This window comes from Mus musculus, chromosome 1 (assembly GCF_000001635.26).
Source record: "Mus musculus strain C57BL/6J chromosome 1, GRCm38.p6 C57BL/6J".
Taxonomy (NCBI): Eukaryota; Metazoa; Chordata; class Mammalia; order Rodentia; family Muridae; genus Mus; species Mus musculus.
Genome location: NC_000067.6, coordinates 80,198,699 through 80,220,013, shown reverse-complemented (window position 1 = coordinate 80,220,013; position 21,315 = coordinate 80,198,699). Strand labels below are relative to the sequence as shown.

Here is a 21,315-nt window from a genome sequence, read left to right as displayed (position 1 = left end):
TTTGTGGCTGGGCATACGTAAGGAACTGTGTTAAAGAGTTGAAGCATTAGGATGCTTGACACAGAGAGATACAAACTCACTCAACCAAACAAAGAAAAGCATTTCTCATTTTATCACATGGTACCACCATTAGTGAACGTAAGATGATTTCTTCCCCCACTGTGTCCCTGCCATTCTAGTTCCACATTCTAGAATGCTCTTCCCTCTTTTTTCTTCTGCTCCTCTTCAAAGATCAGGGTTCAAGCTCTTGTCTACTGAGACACGTATCCAACTGTATGAGTTACTTTCTACTGTTATAATAAAACATAAAAGACCAAGGCACCTTCCAGAAGGAAGGGTTTATTTTGGGCTTATGGCTCCAGTGGGTAAGAGTCCATGACGGCTAGTAGCCAACAGGTGGCAGAAGGCTTGGCAGCTAGAGATGAAAACTGCAAACTGAGTGCTCACATCCCAAACAACAGCTAGGAGGCCCAGAAAGCACACTCATGGTGGTTTGAGTCTTTTTAAACTTCAAAGCCCACCCTAGTGACATAGTTTCTCCAGAAAGGCTACACCTCCTACTCCTTCCCCAAACAGTCACCAGCTGGGAACTAAGTGTTGAAGTGCTTCAGACTTATGGGGGACATATTAATTAAACCACTACACTAGCCTCCTGGAGCAGGTCAAATTCAGTGTCTTGCATTTAGCACAAATGTGTTTCTCTCTCTCTCTCTCTCTCTCTCTCTCTCTCTCTCTATATATATATATATATATACACACACATATATATACATTTATATATACATATATTATATATGTGTGTGTGTGTGTGTGTGTGTGTGTGTACACACACACATACAAAGAGGGGGTGGGGTCTCACTGTGCAGCTCTCCTGTTTTGGAACTTGCTGTGTAGCTCACAGACATTCTTCTACCTCTCTCTCCTGAGTGCTGGAATTAGAGGCATGCACCATCACACCCAGCTGCAGCTTTATATTTAATTGTGTGATTGTTTGATTAATATTTGCCTCTCCCATCACAATGTAAGCTCCTGAGACCAGGACAGTTTACTTTTAAAAAAAAATTATCATAATATTTCTAATATCAAGTTCTGGTGTTAAATTACACTGTAGTTACTTTCTTTAAAGGACGTGTTGAATGGATTGGAGGATTAGTCTTTATTCATGTGTGGCTTGAATCAATCCATGTTTCACATGTCATTTAATTATAAGAGTCACACATAGTTTTTGCTATAAGGACCAATGAAGAGATATAGAAATAAGTGAACTTATTTCCAGAGGGATGCCAAAGGCTCCGAGACTTCTGGGTTATTTGAACTCATTAGATACTCTCCCCTGAGTCAGGTCAATTCTTACGACTGTTAGTTTTCTCTTCGCTGGATGATGAAACTAGCCTGAGCTATTTGAAATTGCAGAGGCAGGTGGGAGGGTCAGGCCTCTGCTCACTGGTTTATAGCTGAGAACTGTAATTGGCTGGGGCACCGGAAGTGACGTCACAGCAGCGGAGCACAACAAAGGACCAGTAGGAAACACATGTTCTCTGTTCCCACCTGTGAAAACCAGAGCTCTCCTGAGGTGCAGGGTTCAGGGAAGTGGGAAACAGATGGTCCTTTACTGGGAGCCTGATAGCATTGTTTGCGTCAACCCCCTCCCACCAGCAGGAAGTATTCCTTGGGGAACTGGGAGGGAGGCTTTCAGTAGCTAGCCAAGAGCTGGAAGAAGGGGCTTATAGTGACTATTTACACTGTTTTTCTTATAGTACAGCCCTTAAAGTATCTCCATTGTCTTTGTGCTGCTGTTCCTGCCAGGGTTCCCAAGAAGCCAGGAGCTGAGCCCCACGGGGCATGTGCATGCTTGTGAGGTTGTATGCAGGTGTTAGGGAAGCACACTTTAGAGGGGTCTAGAGCACCGGGCATGATCAAAGCTAAAAGTAATCTCTACTCCTGTATCCTCTTTTGCTTTTTAAATGTGCCCTGAAGTCCCAAGACTTACCTGAGTGGCCACAGCTGCCCTGTAAGTTTCTGGATTAAAGCCCAACAATCAAGACTGTCAACAGCCAGCTTTGTGGTACCAAGAATCAAGACCGACCTTCATCCTCCAGGAGGTCCCTGGGTGGGTGGGATGCGAAGAGTCCTGCATCCATGAGAGAATATTGCCATGCCCATCCCACAGGCACAGAGTTAGAGGCTACTAGCAAGAGGTAAAGGTGTGAGGGGTTTGATCTTTCCCCCAGCGCCTTTCCTCTGGATTCAACGTGTGTGTGTGTGTGTGTGTGTGTGTGTGTGTGTGTGTGTGTAAGTCTGTGTGTGTCCCTCCTGGAGTGCCAATGCAGAATCCAAGGTATAGAGTGATGTTCTTCTAGGCACAAAGGAAATAGAGATTTGCATGGATCTGAGGTCTGCAGGGAGACAGCTCTTGCTTTTGATTTGACTGAGATTTTGAAATAGCTCATAAATAGGACAATATCTAAGTGACGGTGTCTACCCAGCCAAAGCCGTGTCCTAGAATCTTATGACCAAAGTCCCAAGCATCACCCAGTTAGGACAGCACATCCCTGTTCTGTATTTGTCCCCAGATGCCACGTGCATTTCTCTTGTCTCTTAAATGGAATATGTTCGTGGCCCATCTTCCTCTCTTTCCCATCCCTATCAAATAGTCTCTCCACAGGTGATCACATCCAGTCCCACAGAGATCAGCATTTATTCAGTATACTCTGTGGTTTATCGTTCCACTCCGAGGCAGTAGTGGACACACCTCTAGTCTGAGTCTTTTAGACATCTTCTCGACATGTTTGTGCAATGAATGCACCTTGCTCTCAGGCCTGGTTGCTCCTTTTCTGTTGTTCCTTATTTGGAACTGACAACCCCACTCACAAACCCATGACACCATGGTGGGAAGACTGAGGGCACGACACTCCACCAGCTCACAGGCCTGCATGACTGGGTTTCCAGATGGCATGTGTGGGTAGCATACACTGTAATCCCAGCACTTGAGGGGTTGAGTCAGGAGGACTGTGAGTATGAGCCCACCTTGGGCTACATAGTGAGATCCTGCCTCCACATCTGTCCTGCCTAAGACAACACTTCTATAGTTCTGTTTATGTTAGAGTAAAGCCAAACTGCTCCTTTTACAACCTTTGGCTTCCTTCCCGCTATAGTGTGCTGCCTAAACTTCTAGTTGCTCACAGCCCTGAGATGGTCCATTCCCACAGGCTCCTTTCCCCTAAGTCCAGAACTAATCTCCCCACCTGTCTGTCTCCATACATCTCACTTATAAAGACTTAAGTAGCATCTTTCCTCTCCCAGACCTCTGAGCTGGTCCTCCCATGTATCTCCCATGTATGACACCAACAGCTTAAGTTACTTCTCCAAAGTGGGACCTGGGCGACTGTGTATCTTTACTCTGGGAGAGTCAGTCTTTCAGTATATGAGAAATGTAAGCATAGTTTGATAGATTAAAGACGGAAGGGCATATTCTCAAAGGTTTTCTGGATATGGGAGTAGGAATCTCAGGGTTTTAAGGTATTACAGTATATTCATGAGACTTACAGAAAGGACAAATCCAGAAGGTCTGAGTCATGGATCTGAACACATTCTCCTAAATAGCTGATTTCTTATTACTTCCAGCCACCACATTTCAACCTTGCTGTAAAGAGCAGACCGGCTAGCTGCTGTTCAGACATGGATATCTGACAAGACCCTGGGCAGAGGTTCCGAGTTTAAGGAAAATAAGGCAGAGAGCTCAGTAACAACGAGTCAAAGCTGACGATGTCCCTGCATGTTTCCATCTCTGCTCTCCACTGCAGCATGGTGCAAACCCGAAGTTCACCATGGGGCTTAACTAAGAAGCTGCCATTTGTGCTGAGAGGAGGAAGGTAACCACAGTGGAGGTAGCAAGCCGGGGAGGGTGGGGTAGGCCCAGGATGTCCCAGTGCTCCAAGAGAAGGAACTGCAAAGACAGGTAGGATGCTGGCTGACCCTCCCCTGTTCCTGACTGCAATTGCTTGGTGCTTTAGCTGCCAACAGATTAATGAGATTCTATCTATCTATCTATCTATCTATCTATCTATCTATCTATCTATCTATCTATCTACACAACAACACTCCACAGGGAAAAGGAACGTTGGATGGAAGGCTAAACAACCAATTCCCACCTAGGAAGTTTAGCCTCTGTGTTAGACAAAATGCCGTGAGCTAATGAGTTAATCTTTTTGACTCAGGGGTAGGGTTTTTCTCTTCAAACATTTAGAGTTCTTTATGCTATTTTAAGAATTTCAAAAGTTCTTTCAAGAACCAGGGTTTGGTCTAAAGTGACTCAGAAGAGATAGAGGCAGGTTGTGGGGGAGGAAAGGGTCTTATAGTGAGGAAAGAGTGTTATAGTTTTCAAATGTCAGCATGTGACATGAATTAAGAGGTGGCTTCTTCTTTTTTTTTAACATTTGAGAGCTATGCTCTAAGGGGAAAAAAAACCCTCTAACAATTACCAGACAGTTAAAGCAAAATTAATCTAATTACTAAGTGTTATGTGGACATTTAAAAACAATTTGTCCTTACAAATTACATTTCTATAATTTTCTTATACAGAAATCTTAGGATTATAGAATTCAATTGATTAAAATTGTGGGTAGATCTGGATGGAGATGGTTCTTTTCCATGAAGTTTTGACTTTAAATGTGGTTGTTCTCCTGTTACTAAGTGGCCAGGCCCATAAGCTTCCACCTCAGCTTCTCTGCAGTCCAAAAGAATCGGAAACAGAAATTAGAAAAGAGAAGTGGATGACTGGATGCTTTGGTCAAGTCAAGGAAAGAAAGGGTCTATTTTTTTCTCCCATGTGCCTGTGAGAGTTTTACAATGTATAGAGACCTATGGATGTAGCCAGCAGATTTGCAGACTCAGCTGGAAGACTCCTTACTGCTCCTTTCCTGGGACTGCCTCCCCTGCTCCATTCTTAGCTATGGAGGGGCAAAGACGTCTCTCTTTAGAATTAGAGTACTCAGCCCATTATCAAAGCACGAGATCATAACTTTCTCATGTGTATTAAAGTTAGAGGAAGTTGGTTTTGAACTAATTAGAAAGTCACAACATATTCTGTAGCATTCATAGCTTCTTTTAAATCAAACTCACATTTAGAAATCGATGCATATCCGGGCCCAGCAACAGCACAACTATCAGAATAGCATTTTTTTCTTTGTTGTTTGTGGCAATAGAGATTTGATATATAGCCTAGAGTGCCTTCTACAGGGCCCAACCAGCCTTGAACTCACAATGATCCCCCTGTCTCAGCCTCCTGAATCCTGGGATTATAGGTATTTGCAACTAGGCTTGACTATTAAAGAATTTAGGAACAGATTAGGTGATTACATCAACGGTGGGGTATCCTTCTATTTAAGGTTCTACAGCCTGTATCCACAGGTGAGTGTGTCAACAGGAAGTTGACATGGCAGCTTTTCCTCATCATAAGAGAAAAGAAATCGTGGCTGGCCTTCTCAGCTCCAGAGAGGTAGCATTGGATATCTTGGGTTCAAAGACCTCAGCCACTTCACTGTGTGAGTTTGGCAAAGTTACTTAATTTTTTTTTTTTTCTTTCTATGCCTCAGTTTCTTGTCAGCAACTGGGGAATAATTACCCTCTTCTTTGTAGGCTTGTTGGCTAATTAAATCAATTCATAGGATGTTTAATGGCAGTTTACTCTAAATTCAACCAGGCATTTTTTTCAGTGAGGCCAACACTATTTAGACAAAATATCTCTTCTTTGTGACTTAGTATAAAATTATCAGAAGCAAGTAGCTGGCATGCAGATAAGACTGGGGAGTTGTTTTAAAGAACACATTCTATTCAGGTGGCCTGGCAGGCCACTGTAAACATCAGGATATTTAAGTAGGAAGTCAGAGCCCATTGTGGTCCACCAAATGGATGTCTAGTCAGTGTAACAGAGCCACAGATTGCTATCAGCACAACAGAGCCGCCTCCTGTTCCTTTCGGCCGATCATTTCCTCTATTGAGTTGAATGTAAGAACCACCCACTGGGCGTGGGTCTCAGCATTATAGGTTTTTAGGTCAAACCAAAACCCTGGGGAATGCCCGAGAAAGCCAAGCAAATAGTTACATCTGCTCAGACCGGATGACATAGAGCGACTCTGTTGTGTGTAGCCGACTCCACACTTGAGTGACATTCCCCGCTGGAGCACTGGAGGAAGCCAGGAGCATGTGTGATCTGGTGAAGAACTTGGTTCAGAAGTTGCTAAAGATTTTATAGAGGCTGAGGGCTCTGCGTGAGGCCTTGGTTCTTCCTAAAAGGCTGAGCTGTGGGCCCTGTCGGGTGGCCTTCATCATAATCTTCACATAGCCTGCCATGGATGAGATACAGGAACCTCTAGCCTTGACTGTGCATCTTCTTGCCGACACTGGGAACGGTTTGCTTCTGCAGCAGGCTCTGGACCAACTACTAGAATGTATCTGCCCAGAGGTGCGTCTCTTCCTGGTGTCTGAACGTGCCAGGCCAGTGAACTACCATGAAAAGTACCACCCGCGGAGGGCCCGCTTCCCAGGAATGTCTGTTTTGCTCTTCCTTCAGGAAAGCCTGGGACAAGAACGGTTGTTTCGAGTCTTGGACTTCCTACGGCGTTCACCCTGGCAGGGTTTCCCTACCCAGCATGCACAGGGGAGGTCTTGTTCTTATCTCCCTGCCAATCAGGAATTCTACAGTCTGCACAACCAGATGCCAGTGTGGGGCATGAGGCCAGTGAATTGTGGCACTGATATCCTCAGGGTGACTCTGTACTGCAGTTTTGATAACTATGAAGATGCCATCAGACTCTATGAGATGCTTCTACAGAGAGACGCCACTGTGCAAAAGAGCGACTTCTGTTTCTTTGTCCTCTATGCCACCGAGGGCTTCAGCCTGCAGCTCTCTCTGAAGCAGCTGCCCCTGGGAATGTCAGTAGACCCCAAGGAGTCTTCTGTGCTGCAGTTCAGGGTTCAAGAGATTGGGCAGCTGGTGCCTCTTCTACCCAATCCGTGTGTTCCCATCAGCAGCGCGAGGTGGCAGACTCAGGACTATGATGGCAATAAGATTCTGCTGCAGGTATTTCATTTCGTTCATTTCTGGGGTGTACCAGGTTTAGTAGGGTCAGATCCAGGATCCTGGGAGCTCAAACAAGCTAGACTTGGCCGTCCATCTACAGCAGGCCAATTAAAATGACGAATAGTAGAGGAAGACAGAGAAAGAATTCAAAGTGGCTACATTGAACAAGTGAAATCACCCTCCTGTCGCCACTCCCCTCCCCCATGAAGTTTAAGTTTAAATAGAGGGCAAGAAATATGCCTAAGCAGTCCTGGTCAGGGTGTGGTCCCAACCATAATCCATCCATTGTCTCAGCCCCAGCTTCTCCTGCAGGACAGCCAGGCAAGTTTGTCAAGACCGAGTCAAATCTCTGGGAGTCACCCCCTACCCCACCCCCACCCCCCACCCCCTAGCTGGCCTCAGGGTCCCAGCTTTACCATCTGGGCAACATGAGATTCCTGAGGAAATTCAAGTTTCTTGGAAGCCACTTCGCCATTAGTCTGAGAGCTAAAGGAAGGGGCACAAGTATTTCTTTAAAATAGCCTCATTCCTGTCAGGACATGGAAAGGTGTGGTGTTATTATCTGGATGGACCTTGGAGCTGATTTAGTCAGAGGTTTTCCAACCTGATTGCATACTAAGAAACTAGGGAGATTTTAAACTTGCCCACCCATGCCAAGAAGCATCCCAGGTTCATTAGACCAGCAAGTTTGGGGAGACCCAAAGCCTTTCTAAAGAACAAACAAACAAATAAAAAAACCCAAAACAACAACAACAACAACAAAAGAAAAAAACAACAACTCATTGTGAGAAGCAAATCAAATGCTGCAGTTGACTGTCATAGACTTCAAACTATACAGGCACTGCCTATGACAGATGAGAAATATCTGATTTGTGTGATCTTATAGATGAAAAACCCAAGACTCTGATGGTACTTCTTCCCCTGAATGCCCTTACCAAGCCTGTCACCCATCCATATACACTGCCCACTCAGAGTCAGTAAAAATTTGGAGCATTTTGCCAGAGTTGTAACATGTCACTGGGGTTGTGGAGGTCTCCTGTTGTGGTTCTTAGTCTTGTTAATAAAAGAATTAAAGAACAGACTCAAATGGAGACTCAAAGACAAATTTCTTGGAGAGGGGGAGGAAGAGGGAGAGGAAGGGGAAAAGAAGGAGGAGGAGAAAGAGAAGGAGGAAGAAGAGGAAAAAGAGGAGGAGAAAGAGGAGGAGGAAGAGGTGGAGGAGGAGAAGGAGAAGGAGAAGGAGGAGGAGGAGGAGGAGGAGGAGGAGGACAAGAAGAAGAAGAAGAAGAAGAAGAAGAAGAAGAAGAAGAAGAAGAAGAAGAAGAAGAAGTAGTAGTAGTAGTAGTAGTAGTAGTAGTAGTAGTAGTAGTAGTATCGGCAGCTGAAGAAGCAACAGCAGCTTAGGGCAGGCAAGCTATAAATCTCAGCAACTGCCCAGAGGAGGGAGACAGAGAAGAAAAGGAGAAAAATCATACCCTTTGACTTAAGTGTGCATGGAGAACAGCCATGTGACAGGGAGGGGGCTTTAGAAAAGGAGTAAAGCCAGAGTGTGTGCAAGCACCCTGAGGAAAGGGATAGAAAGAATAGGGAATGTTCCACCTAAGAAGAACAGCCTGGTCTGTGAGGTACCCTGGGTCAACACACTGGCAGCAGTGTCAGGAGCTCTTTTCACAGACCTAACGTTGGGAATGTTAGGTTTTCAGTACTACTAGCTTCATCTTTGCAGCATTTTCTGCTACTGTTCAATTTAAGCACAAATCAAGTACAGCGCCCAAAATGGCTTCTAAAGAAAATTTGAAAACCACCCTTTACAGCCACCTTACCAATGCTGAACATAGCCAAGTGTTTACCTAATCATGATGGCTGCCATGTACTGTCCCTTACAGCGTATGATGTGGCAGCTAAGCTTTGACACTTAGTAGCTGTTGTGACCTTAGCTCAATGAAGGTGATACTGGCATCTTCCTGTACTAAGGTTGTTGATTGGCACGAAATGACATAACACTTACAATTGCACATCATTATATTTTAGCTGCTGTTGTGCATCTTATGCACTGTACTATGATTTTCAAATCATTAATTTTATTTAATCCTTATAACAACCTCTGGAATCACTATCATCCTTGTCAACAGATGAGAAGATTGAGGCACAGCTGTTTGTCCAAGATACAGCTAGGATTTGTCTCTTAGCTCTTAATGTCTGTTTGACTGATGGTGGCGTCACAAAGGTGGGGCATAGGGGATGGGCAGTGTGTTGGCAGTCTATGGGCTCGTAAATGTAGACGAGCTAAATAGCCATCAAAGCAATATCTCATGGTGTCTGTCCTTGAGAAATGATCAGCACCCACTTCCCTTAAGGCCTAGTGTATGCAATAACATTAACTAAAACAATTGTCGCTTTCATTAATAAAACATAAATTATATGTATTCTATCATAAATAATTCCTAAGTTCTTTTCTCTTTTTCCTGTGAGTAAAATGCAGGACATATTTATTGAGCAAAAGTGAAAGCTCCAAAAAGCTGGGAAGGGACCCCCCAGACCTGTTGTCAGATGTATTACTGGGGAATCCGGGCTTCTTTTGTGGGTTCTTTGTCTTACAGAGAAAAGAATTTAGAAACTGACCCAGTTCAGAGTGATGTCTCTGCTGGTAAAGGTGGTTGTGCCAAGCCCAAGGACCTGAGTTCAAACTCTAGGACTCAGTAGTGGAAGGTGAGAAGCAGCTCCCACAGAATTGTCCTCTGACCTCCACGCATACACTTTGGTCACCAAGCAACTGCCTCGTTTATTACTTCATGCTTAGGAAAGATGGAGAGGCATTCTTTCTTTCAGAGGCTTCATGCACAACTCCCCAGTTTCCAGGCCATCTGAACTTTCACATTTAGTTCTGGTTAATCTCCAGAACTTAAAATAAGCATAGCTGGCATACAGCAGGGAGCACGTCCTCATTTGCTCCTACTCTGAAGGCTAAGTGATGCTTAACTGGGAGACTCCACTATACAATTAGTTACTTTGGGAAGTTGAGTCAAATTTGGGGAGACTGGTGACATTTTTTGGGGAAAGGAAATCCAGGCAGGAATATGAGAATAACCCCGTTGTCAAAGGATGATTCAGGAGTCTCAACACCGATTCAGTAGGGACTCAGCATGTGTCCTTCATTCTTGTGGCCTCCCTTGGACTCTGATTTTGTGCACACGGTCACTACCCCAAAACCCTGGGTTTTGGTCACTTCTTCCTGACTGTTTTTTATCTATGACTCTACATTTTTTTTTCAAACAAAATAAGGAATTGTTTTCTAGAAAATTCTATTGCCATTTCTTGTCCTAAAAATATTTGAATAAAAAGTTCAAAAGACTAGACTATGCTATGCTGTAGAAGTTGTCACGTTATAGCTACAGAACAGCCATTGTTTCTCTTAGAATGAAGTGGGATTTTTAGAAGGCAAAACCCAGTGTAAACTTTCTTGGGATCAATGTTAGGACAATAGGGACAGATAATGAATGCTCTGGCTTTTGTAACTAAGTGGTCTGGGCCTTCAATAGCATACTTAGAACCAAGCTCTCTATCCTCACTAAGCTGAATTCATTATTCCTTTTCCCTACCAGTGCTGGGCAAACTGCACTCTGTTCTGTCTTCCTGAATTTACCCCTTCAAGGCATTTCATATAAGAGGAATTACACAATATTATTTCTCTAGAAATAAGCAACTCATTTGCAGGCTTTCTTTCTTCATATCTGCATCTCTAACCCATAGTCACACAGACTTTATTATCCTCTCTTCTTTGTTTTCTTGTGTTTCCATTCACCATCCCTATACCTGACTCACCTCAATGATACATTTTCTCTCATATCTGCACTCACTAGGTACCTGGGTTATGCTGGGCTTAGCAGGTGTGGCTCAGGGTATTGGCTGCTATAGAATAGCAGCTTAGCATCAGAGGTTTGTCAGTGGATTAAGGAGGTTTTAAGAACACAGCTAATTGGGAAAGGTTTTCCACTCTACTTGAGAGTCTTTCCTCATCTATTTAGTTTGATTCTACCATTCTCTCCTTTGTGAAAAGCCACCCGTCAATGAGAGATGGCGCTGTTTACCTTCACAGATACCAGCCTGCTCCGCAATAGCTGAATCTTCTCTGATGCATTTTCTCATGTTTTTCAAGTTGAAACTTGTAAGTGCGTGATGGGCGTTCTCCCTGTTCATCATAGCTGCTGATGTTTTCTGAACTTGGGAAAACCTTGCTCTCAGTCTGTGCTCAATTTCTTAGAAAGATGAGCTCCCAGTGATCATGTTTCCAATAAATGCATTTCCATTTGTCTTTTTAGCAAGAGAAGACTTATTTCCCCTCCAGGGATTTGCCCCAACCACTCCAAATTATGTTTCTTTTGGAAATTTCTAGTTTCAACCAACCACGTTACATTTCTAGATTGACAAGGGTTTTTTTTCCCCCTCTCTTTTGTTCCCCCCTCTAGCTTAGGAAGATTACAGAAACATCAATCTATATGGGGAAAAAAAAGAAAAAGATATTCCCTTCACATTCCCTTTTCTTTTTCTTTTTCTTTTTCTTTTTTTTTTTTTTTGTACATGCTCAGCTTATGCAACCACTATGTTACATGCCCCAGGCTTGAATTTTCTTACTACAGCTTCATGGGGTAACTAAATGGTAGCCAGAAACTTGATCTATAGAAGTTAATTTTTATTCACTTCTCTTTGAAAACAAACAAACAGAAACAAACAAACAAACAAACAAACAACCATTGTATTCTGTTAAGTGCTAAGTTTTACCTGTTTAACAAGAACTGAGTTCTGGTTATACAAGAATTTAACACGCTGGAGGCAAAGTGCTAAGCTCTAGAGTCATTATCGTGAAGATATTTATGGTACCTGGGCGGAGTCCAGGAGCAGATGCAGAGAAGGCAGACATATAAGCCAGCATACAACAGAATGGCAAGTACCAAGGTCTGCAAAAGCAAACAGCAGTATTAGTGACAGTGGCACAACCATGACATATGTGACATTCCCACAGGTGCTGCTATCCTTTCAGCTTCATGACAATCCTGGGGTGTTAGCACTTATTATCTTCTCTTACAGGTGAGTAATCTGAGGCCTAGAAACATTAAGCAATTTGTCTAAAGTTCCACAGCTGATCAGTGGCAAAGTCGGTATGTAGGGCTGCCTGATGCTAATGCTGTGACATTGAGAAGACCTTCATGAAGAGGCAATGTCTCTACTTGGAGGTGACAGCGATTAGTGTTTCCAGGAAAAAGACTCTAAAGAATCCCTTCTAGACAGCATGGACAATAGATGAACTCAAGCAATGGGAGCGAGCAAGTTATGCGTAAGGGGTCGAAAGAGTTCAAAGGGAGAAAGGGATGGAGCCTCAGCTGTAGGGACTTTTTACTGCAGATGGTGAAGGGCAAGACAGGCTAATCAGAGGGATCCTGCTTTGTCTTGAGACTAACAGGAAGACATTATAGGACGCTGAGAGCTCCCCAGGGAGCAGAGCTGAGAGTGGACTGGTGGGAGGTGATTGGGGACATGGGGACTTAGATGGTTGTTTAGATGTCAGATGAGACGTACTAAGCTTTAAGGCTAATGGTAGTGAAGGGAGGGAGGGAGAGCCATGGGACTGTTAGGAGGCAGAGTCCATAGTGACTGCTGTACCGACAGCATGTAAAAGGGGCAGGGGAAGCTCTGGCTTGGGTAGCACAGTGGTCATCAGGGAAACAAAGAGGCAGAACAGAGTTGCTGTGAAGGGTGAGATGGATTCAGTGGTATAGGTATGTTGAATTAAATATTTAATTAATAAGTCTCAGGGTCAGGTTAGTGCTACCCACGCCAATGGTTTATGTTCCCAAATGAAAGACACAGGAGGTCATAAGAGGGGGGTTAGTAGAAAAGATACAGGTAGCTAACAAATTTTAGAAACATGCTTGAAGAGCATAAGGAGCAAGCTACAGGAAGAGAGAGATGGCAGGAGGCATGAGAAACCCTATTACTATCTCAAAGGAGTGGGGAGCAGAGAAGGGGAGGAGAGGGAGTGAAGAGAAAAAATGGTTGAGAAACTAGAGTGTCTATCAACTGATAGGGATGAGAAGGCAGAGGATAATGGAGTTCACAGCCTAGAGAAGGGCTGGTGACTTCTCCATGAGCAGGATGTATGGAGTCATGGTTAGTTTGATGTCAGAAAGTTGCAAGCTGTAATTAAGGATGGTGTCACTGAGACAGTGAGACCTCCTGGTGAGACAGCAGTGGACAGTAAAGGGAGGTTGTGCCTCTAAAGCTTTCAGGATCATTTCATGGGTTCAGACCAGAGAAGGGTGACCAGGGAAACAGGACAGGAAGATGGAGTGCAGGCGGTAAAGCTGGAAGCCACAGCCTCCTCTGCACCAGTGTTCAGAGCCATGTGCTTTTCTATACCTTGGGCCCAAGTTGAGAAACATGAATGTGTGACTCCAATCCAAGGCTGGGAATATTTGGTGGAAGAATGGAAAAAAAAAAAATGGTGGTGGAGAGAGATTGGCAAGGAAGTGGTCAAACCAGTAAGTCTTAGCCTTAAATTGGCTGTAGGAAGACACAAGGCAGAAATCTGGGGACAACTTAAATTTGGTGTTTCAAAGGCAGAGCATTTTATAGGAGAGAAAATCCACTGGAGGGCCCAAGGAGCTAGGGAACCAGAACTGAACGGAGAGCATATTGGGCTGGTTCAGAAGGACCCAATGGATCTGGAGGCCCAGGAGACTCCTGCATAGACATAGCTATGGCTTCAAGACGAATTTCATTCAAATTTGAAATGAGTCTATTTGGTAAGGGGAAGTAGAATTCTCTTTTTTAATTTTCAAGGCCTTTATTTACTTATTTATTTATTATTCATTTCTTATAAGATAAACGATTGAAAGACAAAGAGGAAGGGGGGTAGTGCTCGCACACACGCCATTTAGGATAGGTCTGTGGAGATCAGGGACTCATTCTTTCCTTTCTGGGTTCTGGGTATCAAACTCAGAGCATCTGGCCTGACAGGATCTACCGCTACCTGTTGAGCCATCTTACTGGCTTTTGTTCTTGGTCTCTTTCTTTCTTTTGTATACATTTTCTAAGTGCATATTCATTGCACATAGTGATGAGTTTCACAACGACACATCCATACAAGTATATTATGTACTGTGATCATATGCATCCTCTCCTTTCTCCATATGCTTGCCATTCCCATTAATTCCTATTAATGTTCCCATAAAATCTCACTTCTATTTTCATGTTGTATTTACTTATACAATGTGCTGGTTAGTTGTAACTGTCAACTTGACATAACTTACAATTACAAAGGATGAGAACCTTAATGAGGTATTATTTACATCACGATAACCTGTGGCCTTGTTTGTGGAGTTGTCTAGATTGTTAATTGATATAGGAAGACCTAGCCTGTGGTGGGTGGCACCATTCCCTAGGCATGGAGTCTGAACAATAGAAGAAAGTTAGCTGAGAACATAGCAAACAATTAAGAAAATAGGGTTGAGTGCATTTATTTCATTATGCTCATCACTATGGATGTGATGTGATCACTACTTAAATTCCTGACTTGACTTCCCTCAATGATGAGTTAACCTGGAATTTTAAGTTAGATAAATACTTTCTTCTATAAGCTGCTTTCTGTCAAGATTTGAGCACAACAACAGAAATGATACTAGAACATATGATATTATATATATATCATAATATATGAGATTATAATATATAATATATTATCTAATGCATATCTAATTGATACCTAGTACCTAAAATAAATATATATCACAATAAAAATTATAATATCTGGTATATATACATATACATATATATACATACACACACACACATATATATGTATATATATATATGTGTATATATATATATGTATATATATATATATACATACACACACACACACACACACACACACACACACACACACACACACACACACACATATATATATATTAATCCAGGATCCACAAATGAGAGAATGCATGATATATGTCTCTTTGAGTTTGATTTACTTTCTTTGGTATGATAATTCTGATTCAGTTCATTTTCTGCAAACGGCTCGTGAGAACTCCATTGTGAGCATATGTGTCACATTTTCTGTGTCCATTCGTCTAATGGGCACAGGCTGATCCTGTAAATTGACTTCGGTAAGCTGAGTGGTGGTAGCCACACCTTTAATCCTAGCACTTGGGAGGCAGAGGCAGGTGGAACTCTGAGTTCAAAGCCAGCCTGGTCTACAGAATGAGTCCCAGGACAGCCAGGCCTGAACAGAGAAACAGTTTCAAAAGGCAAAACCCAAAAGACAACAAACAAACAAACAAACAAACAACAACAAGTACAATAACAAAACAGCTGTTGTAAAAAGTGCTGCAACAGACATGGAGTTTCGTGTATGCTTCTGGGATACCACTCTGGGATATGTATCTAAAGAATCCTAAGCTAACACACCAGACACTTCTCTTTCTGACAGCAGTTGCTAGAAACTGAAATGGGCCTGCGGAGTCAAACGTAAGGAGTTGTTTCTCCACACTGGGTAGTCAGTCTCACGTTATTCCTGAATGATTTCTGAGCAGGAATAAGACCATGCCAGTTTCTATTCCTCGAAGAAAAAGGATGTCTTTCAGGCCAAATATGCAGATAAAAAATAATGTTCAAAGATCCTGCAAGAGGTAGAGATGGTATCTGGGCTCTTTGCAGACTCGAGGGAATTCTCCAGTGGAATGGTAGATATACATAGTAGGTTTTGCCATAAATTTCTGAAAGGATACACAGAATGGTTTTCTTTAAAGAGTGGTAATTTGGATTATTTTAAGATTTGGTAAGGTAGGAGACCTTAAGGTTTATTTTACACACTTTTACAATTACATCATTTTTATATTATTTTATAGGATGAATTATATGACTTTTATTCGGATTGAGTATTTAATACAAAATTCTGAAGCTGGAAATGCTTCCTATTCTGAAACTGTTGACCTTCAGCGCGACGTCACAGAACGGGGCAGTTACATCAACAACGTGCAAAATTACCTTAAAGCCATGTGTACAAGATACATGTGAAACATAAATGAGTTTTGTCTTTAGATTTTAGACCCATCCCAAGATATCTCATTATGTGTATGCAGAAAGTCTGAAAAAAATGAAAAAAAATATTTCTGATTCTAGCATTTTGGGTAAGAACTATCCAACCTGTAATAAGATATTTTTTATGGAAAACAAGCAGATGAAAGAGAAGGACAGAGAGGGGCAAGAGGAGGGAGAGAAGAGGGACGGAAAGGAGGAAGGGAAACAGAATAAAGAGAAAGCTTTAGTGAGAAGCAGGTGTATCAGCTGTCCACAGACAACTACCCAGACACAGCTCTTCGAAGTCCATGGAAGTGGCTTCCAGATTTGCTTATATGTTTAAAGACACACTAGGGAAATGTGAACATTTTTAGTACTCATGCTACATCCTCATCTGGATGCATCTGGATTTCAGAGGTGGGGCACTACAGTTGTTTAAATGATCCCCAGGTGATTACAGTGTGGAGCAATGCTTGAAGACAGAAGTGTCTCCCGTGGGCTTACCAACGGGCACACATCAAGTTGCAGCCAACATCCACCCAACAGCGGCCCTTCAGTGCCGGCAGCAACTGATACAGGCAAGAGCAACATGCTCAGATGAGCTCCATTTTGGAATCTCATTGGTGGATTGAAGTTGGACATCTAGATGTGTCCAGGTCTCTAGTGAATTGATTTGGCCCATGGATGGCATATAGAGATTCCAGAGTTGTGGTTTCTAATATATATTTCTTAAAATCCTACAGACCTGGAAGTGGGAATGAGAACTGAGGAAGATCCAGCAGTCAGGGGTTAGCCCTGTGCTATAGCTCCTAAGCTTCTTTAGTAAGATGCTTCATGTTTTGGGTTGCAGGTAAAGAATTTTAGAATAAAGACTTTGTTGGAGGGAGAGAGGAGTGGAGAGAGAGAGAGAGAGATAGGGAGAGGGAGAGGGAGAGAGAAAGAGAATGAATGAGAATCATTGATCTAAAGACAGGAGAGATTGGACAATTATAGGCCAGGAACTAAGAATAGATTTCCATTTTTAAATGATTGGAAAAGAGACATGAAACATGAAAATGACACAAAATTCACATTCCACAAATAGAAACGTATTGAAACACAGCCACACCGTTTATTTGTGGCTTGTCTCTGGCAGCTCTGCCGAGCCAAGTATCTGGGCTGCTATCTACACATTGAGACAGTCACTACATGACCCTTTCACGGGACATATTTGAAACTTCTAAAAGAGGAAATAGATGCCCCTGTTATTTTAGGGGTTGATTTTGCAGTTTCTCTATTTCTATCACAGAGAAAATTTAGAAGAAAGTGTGTTTGCCTGTAATTTGAAAAAAAAAAAAAAACTTTGTATGCAGTTAATAACTGACTCATTGTAGTCCCGCCTTATGCCCCGACTTCTACCTTCTTCTTTTGGGAGACAAATGTCCAGTTCTCTCTTTTCTTCTTCAAATACTATCTTTAGGGTGATGGTAGTTCACATCAAAGACAGCACACAAAGCATAGAAAGTTCTCCCCTGACCCAACAGACACACAGATTGCTCTGCTCTTAAACCTCTTTGAAAGCTCTTTAGCTAGGGGTGGGGCCTCATGTGCCACACCCCCAGCTATGCTGGAATTTTGACTGGCATGGTTTGTGCAGGTAGCCATGGATGGTGTGAGTGCACACTCATGTGTTGCTCCAATACAGCATTTCTCAGCACTCCTCTTGACCTCTTACATTTTTCCACCTCCCTCTTCCATGAAGGAGGGGCTTGATGCAGATATCCCATTTAGGGCTGAAATTACTCTCAATATTAACCCCTATCCTCTGCAAAACAGAAGCTTTTGTGTTCAAGGTTGAAACCAGCACCAATCTGTGGGTATAAACATACATGCTTAGAAGGCAGCTTGACAACGTGACCATTTGGCAAAATAGTAAGTTCTCTCCTAGGGTCTAAGAACTCCCCAGCAAGGCCACAGGCATTGACTAGGTTAACAGTACTGGGTGTAAATTCTGTCCTGTGGAGAAGGTTTGAATTCTGACTGCAAAGTTATTGGTTTCCCCCTAGTGAATCAGTGGGTATATTTTGCCCAGAGTTGGTATTGTAGTATACAGGGTCTAGTGCTGGAGAGGGCCACTGATATCTTTTCTCCCCCACTGGCCTATGTAGCACTTTTCATCATGAGCCATCAGGCAGCAAGTTTCCTAGTCAGTTGATTTCTCTGTATCCTACAGAGAGCAGCACATAGCAATAGGGTCTTACTATCTAGTTCTGATGGGCAAGCAAGAGCAATGGCATTAGCCTGTATTATTGTAGGTGTCTGGGGCTCCTCCTTGAACAATAACTTATAGAGAGGTACTAGATACCAAATTCTATGGTGAAAATTGTCACTTCCAGAAATCGTCTTAGGAGAGTGTGATAGAGGTAGGATACCAACCTCCCAGGAATACAAGGACGGAAAGTGTTCCAGTGAACTCCGTCCTGTGGAAAGCGAGAGCAGCTACTTGTAGAACGGGGATTTTGCTGACTGATGTATAATTGGAACCAGAATGCACTTTGTGTGATTTAAAATGCTAAGGCATACGTAGAAGTAGCCTTTGTTTTTTCCTCTTTTCCCAGACAATGCTAAGCGCTACCGTGTATAAACGACACCTCAAGAAAATAAGGAATGTTTGTTTTAAAAGGTACTAGCCTGTTAGCCTGCCTGGGGTGCCCAAGTGTCTTGGGAACATCTAAGAGGTTACCTTTATTAGCATAATCTAGTAGAGGTATCAGCAGCCTTGAGAGACTGAATTACCTTTCTCGTCCTTATCTTGACTGTGGCTATAGGCTTTCCTTATTGTCTGTTGTAAAACATCACTTATCTGGTAATGTCACTGAGCATCATCTGTGAACGTCTATGAGTGTTCACCAACTATATCTACCAGAAGGATGCATACTGGTTATTTCATTCCAAAAGTCTTATCATTGGCGGCGCACGCCTTTAATCCCAGCACTCGGGAGGCAGAGGCAGGCGGATTTCTGAGTTTGAGGCCAGCCTGGTCTACAGAGTGAGTTCCAGGACAGCCAGGGCTATACAGAGAAACCCTGTCTCGAAAAAACTTTAAACAAACAAACAAACAAAACTTAGTATGTCCCAGAATGAGAGTGAGCTGTTTGGAGCCAGGACTGATCTTTATAATCAGACTGTTGTCTCATCCCAGCTCAAAATGGCTCCACAGAAAGTCGGCTGTAGTTTGGCACAGCAGAGGGTGGACAAGACACATGGTGCTTCTGGAGGCTAGGCAGTGAAAAATCGTATTTCATTGGTTCTTCCTTTCCTGTCTCATAGGTCCATCCGAAGCCAGGAGTTGGCATTAAAAATGGTGAGCATCCCTTCTTGAACGGCTGCTTGAGAGGTGACACACATCCACAGGACTCCAGTCTGAACTCCGTCTCCACACAGAGAACCTTGGAGCCAAGGAGCCGGAGGAGGAGCAGGAGTCGGAGGTTCAAAGTACATTCGCTGGAGCTTCCACAACCCAGTGGCTCATGGGAAAACTCTACTGACCCTTTGTGGAGAAGGCTTGGCTGGTCCACCCTGGCCGACAGCTCCGCGTCAGGCATGCAGCAGCGCCGACTGTCTATCCCCATAGAACCCAAGATGGGAAGGAACGTTCTTAGAGAAGATGGCTTTGAGAAGCTCGAGGCGGAGACAAATGTTGACACTGGCTTCACCATCATCAATTCCGAACCCAGGCGATCTTTTCCGAGCAGATTTCCCAGGGATTTTCAGAGCAGCCAACCACCACGCTGCTTGTCAGGCTCTTCCTTAGAGGTAACTGTTTCCCCAAACCAAGGAGTCTTTAAGGATAGACTCCACCCTCTGTCACTTCCTAGTCAAAGGGACTTTGGTGCAAAGAAGGTCATCTCAAAATGTTCCCATCATCTGCAGGCCCAGGGTGAAGAGAAAGAAGAATTCTTTATATAGCATAAAACAATTGTGGTTTTTTTTTTCCTAAGACACGAGAATGTTATAGAAACCAAGCGTTGTATTAGTTGCCTTTGTAGTTGAAATGAGAAATATCCTACAAAAGCAAGCAAAGGTTTAAGAGTCAGCCCCATTCATGGCTGGGAAGTCACAGAAGCAAGAGTGTGACTGGTTACGTTTCCTCTACAGTCAGGTAGCAGAGGGGGATGGATGCTGGCGATCTGCCTGCCTTTTTAAAAGCTCAATCTGGGACTCCAGCTCATGGGAAGATATTACCCATTTTTAGGGTTGGTCTTCCTTCCTCAGTTAAATCTTTCTGGAAACACCCTTCTAGATACACCCAGAGATGGGTTTCCATGGTGTGTCTGAATCCAGTTGACAGTGAAGATCGGATCTACGAACATTTAGTTTCTTGCTCCTTTGAGAGAGATCTAGGCTCTCGATGCCCAGTATTAGAAGTCCACGGGGATCTGACAGTGTGCTGGCCAGTTGGAAGGGAGAGAAAGAAAACCCAGGGTCTGAGCTTCTCAGAGACACAGCTCAGATGCATGTGTTGGCTCAGCACCTAGCAGGGCCTTGGCACTGTGTGGAAATGAATCAGATGTGCTATGCAAATCTGATTAGTGTGTGTAATATGGTTTTAATTTTTCCTTGAGGTTGCATAGCTTATCCCCTTGGACAGTAGGAACTATTTATTCTTTAGTGCGTTTTAATTTTTGTGTGGCCTCCTTTGGTAAGTAGGCCCTGTTTACGATACACCCTCTTGTGGTTTTGCCTTTAAAGTTCTTTGCATATGAAACGAGTGAAGAATGCAAAGTGTTTTAAAATTATAAATACCACCCCCTCCCCTGTTTAATTAGTAACAATACTCGAAGCCAGAAAGCTAGGTTCAAAATGAGTGCTAGACTCAGAGATATTTCTACTCTTTTGTCTCTCATTTGTTCATGTCCTACTTGAAAGAGATCATCAGGTCTTGTTAAAACAAAAACAAACAAACAAACAAACAAACACAAAAAAACAAACAAAACAAAAACAAACAAACAAACAAAACCAAGGAAGACAGGGATGATTAGAAAATTCTGTATCTCCACTGAGCATGCCGAAAGGTTGTGTTGGCTGAGTTGCTAGACCAGGACTTGAGTTCTAGCTGTATTTTGGGGGCTCCTGGGGCTTGTATGTTCACGTAATAAACATTTTTTTTTGCATGCAGT

The 21,315-nt window shown here is 43.1% G+C and overlaps 1 protein-coding gene and 2 long non-coding RNA genes across 5 annotated transcripts in view; 2 read left to right on the top strand and 1 right to left on the bottom strand.

The window, feature by feature from the left end:
* Nucleotides 1-12,080, bottom strand: part of 2310015K22Rik — a 21,530-nt gene extending 9,450 nt beyond the window's left edge. Inside the window, exon 1 of the long non-coding RNA XR_373578.3 lies at nucleotides 11,960-12,080. This is a non-coding gene — a long non-coding RNA (RIKEN cDNA 2310015K22 gene). The remainder of the gene's footprint in view (nucleotides 1-11,959) is intronic.
* Nucleotides 1,511-18,803, top strand: LOC108167342. Of its 2 annotated transcripts, none has more exons than XR_865551.2 (3): nucleotides 1,511-2,198; nucleotides 3,625-3,872; nucleotides 18,754-18,803. It is a non-coding gene; the product is annotated as an uncharacterized LOC108167342 (long non-coding RNA). The 2 variants fall into 2 exon arrangements; XR_001779010.1 differs by lacking the exon at nucleotides 18,754-18,803 and adding an exon at nucleotides 5,388-5,519.
* On the top strand, nucleotides 5,809-21,315 carry Fam124b (family with sequence similarity 124, member B). Of its 2 annotated transcripts, XM_017320658.2 has the most exons (3): nucleotides 5,809-7,081; nucleotides 12,102-12,166; nucleotides 19,466-20,105. In XM_017320658.2, the coding sequence occupies exons 1-3, from the start codon at nucleotides 6,350-6,352 to the stop codon at nucleotides 19,515-19,517; spliced, it is 849 nt and encodes a 282-aa protein (XP_017176147.1). In that variant the 5' UTR covers nucleotides 5,809-6,349; the 3' UTR covers nucleotides 19,518-20,105. The 2 variants fall into 2 exon arrangements, with proteins under 2 accessions (XP_017176147.1, NP_775601.1); NM_173425.3 differs by lacking the exon at nucleotides 12,102-12,166 and having other exon boundaries at nucleotides 6,070-7,081; nucleotides 19,466-21,315.

Bases quoted from the DNA above. Each gene is read 5' to 3' on its own strand.
- Fam124b (NM_173425.3), top strand. From the start codon at position 6,350: ATGGATGAGATACAGGAACCTCTAGCCTTGACTGTGCATCTTCTTGCC. The intron at 7,082-19,465 runs GTATTTCATTTC...CCTGTCTCATAG, and splicing joins GCAATAAGATTCTGCTGCAG to GTCCATCCGAAGCCAGGAGT.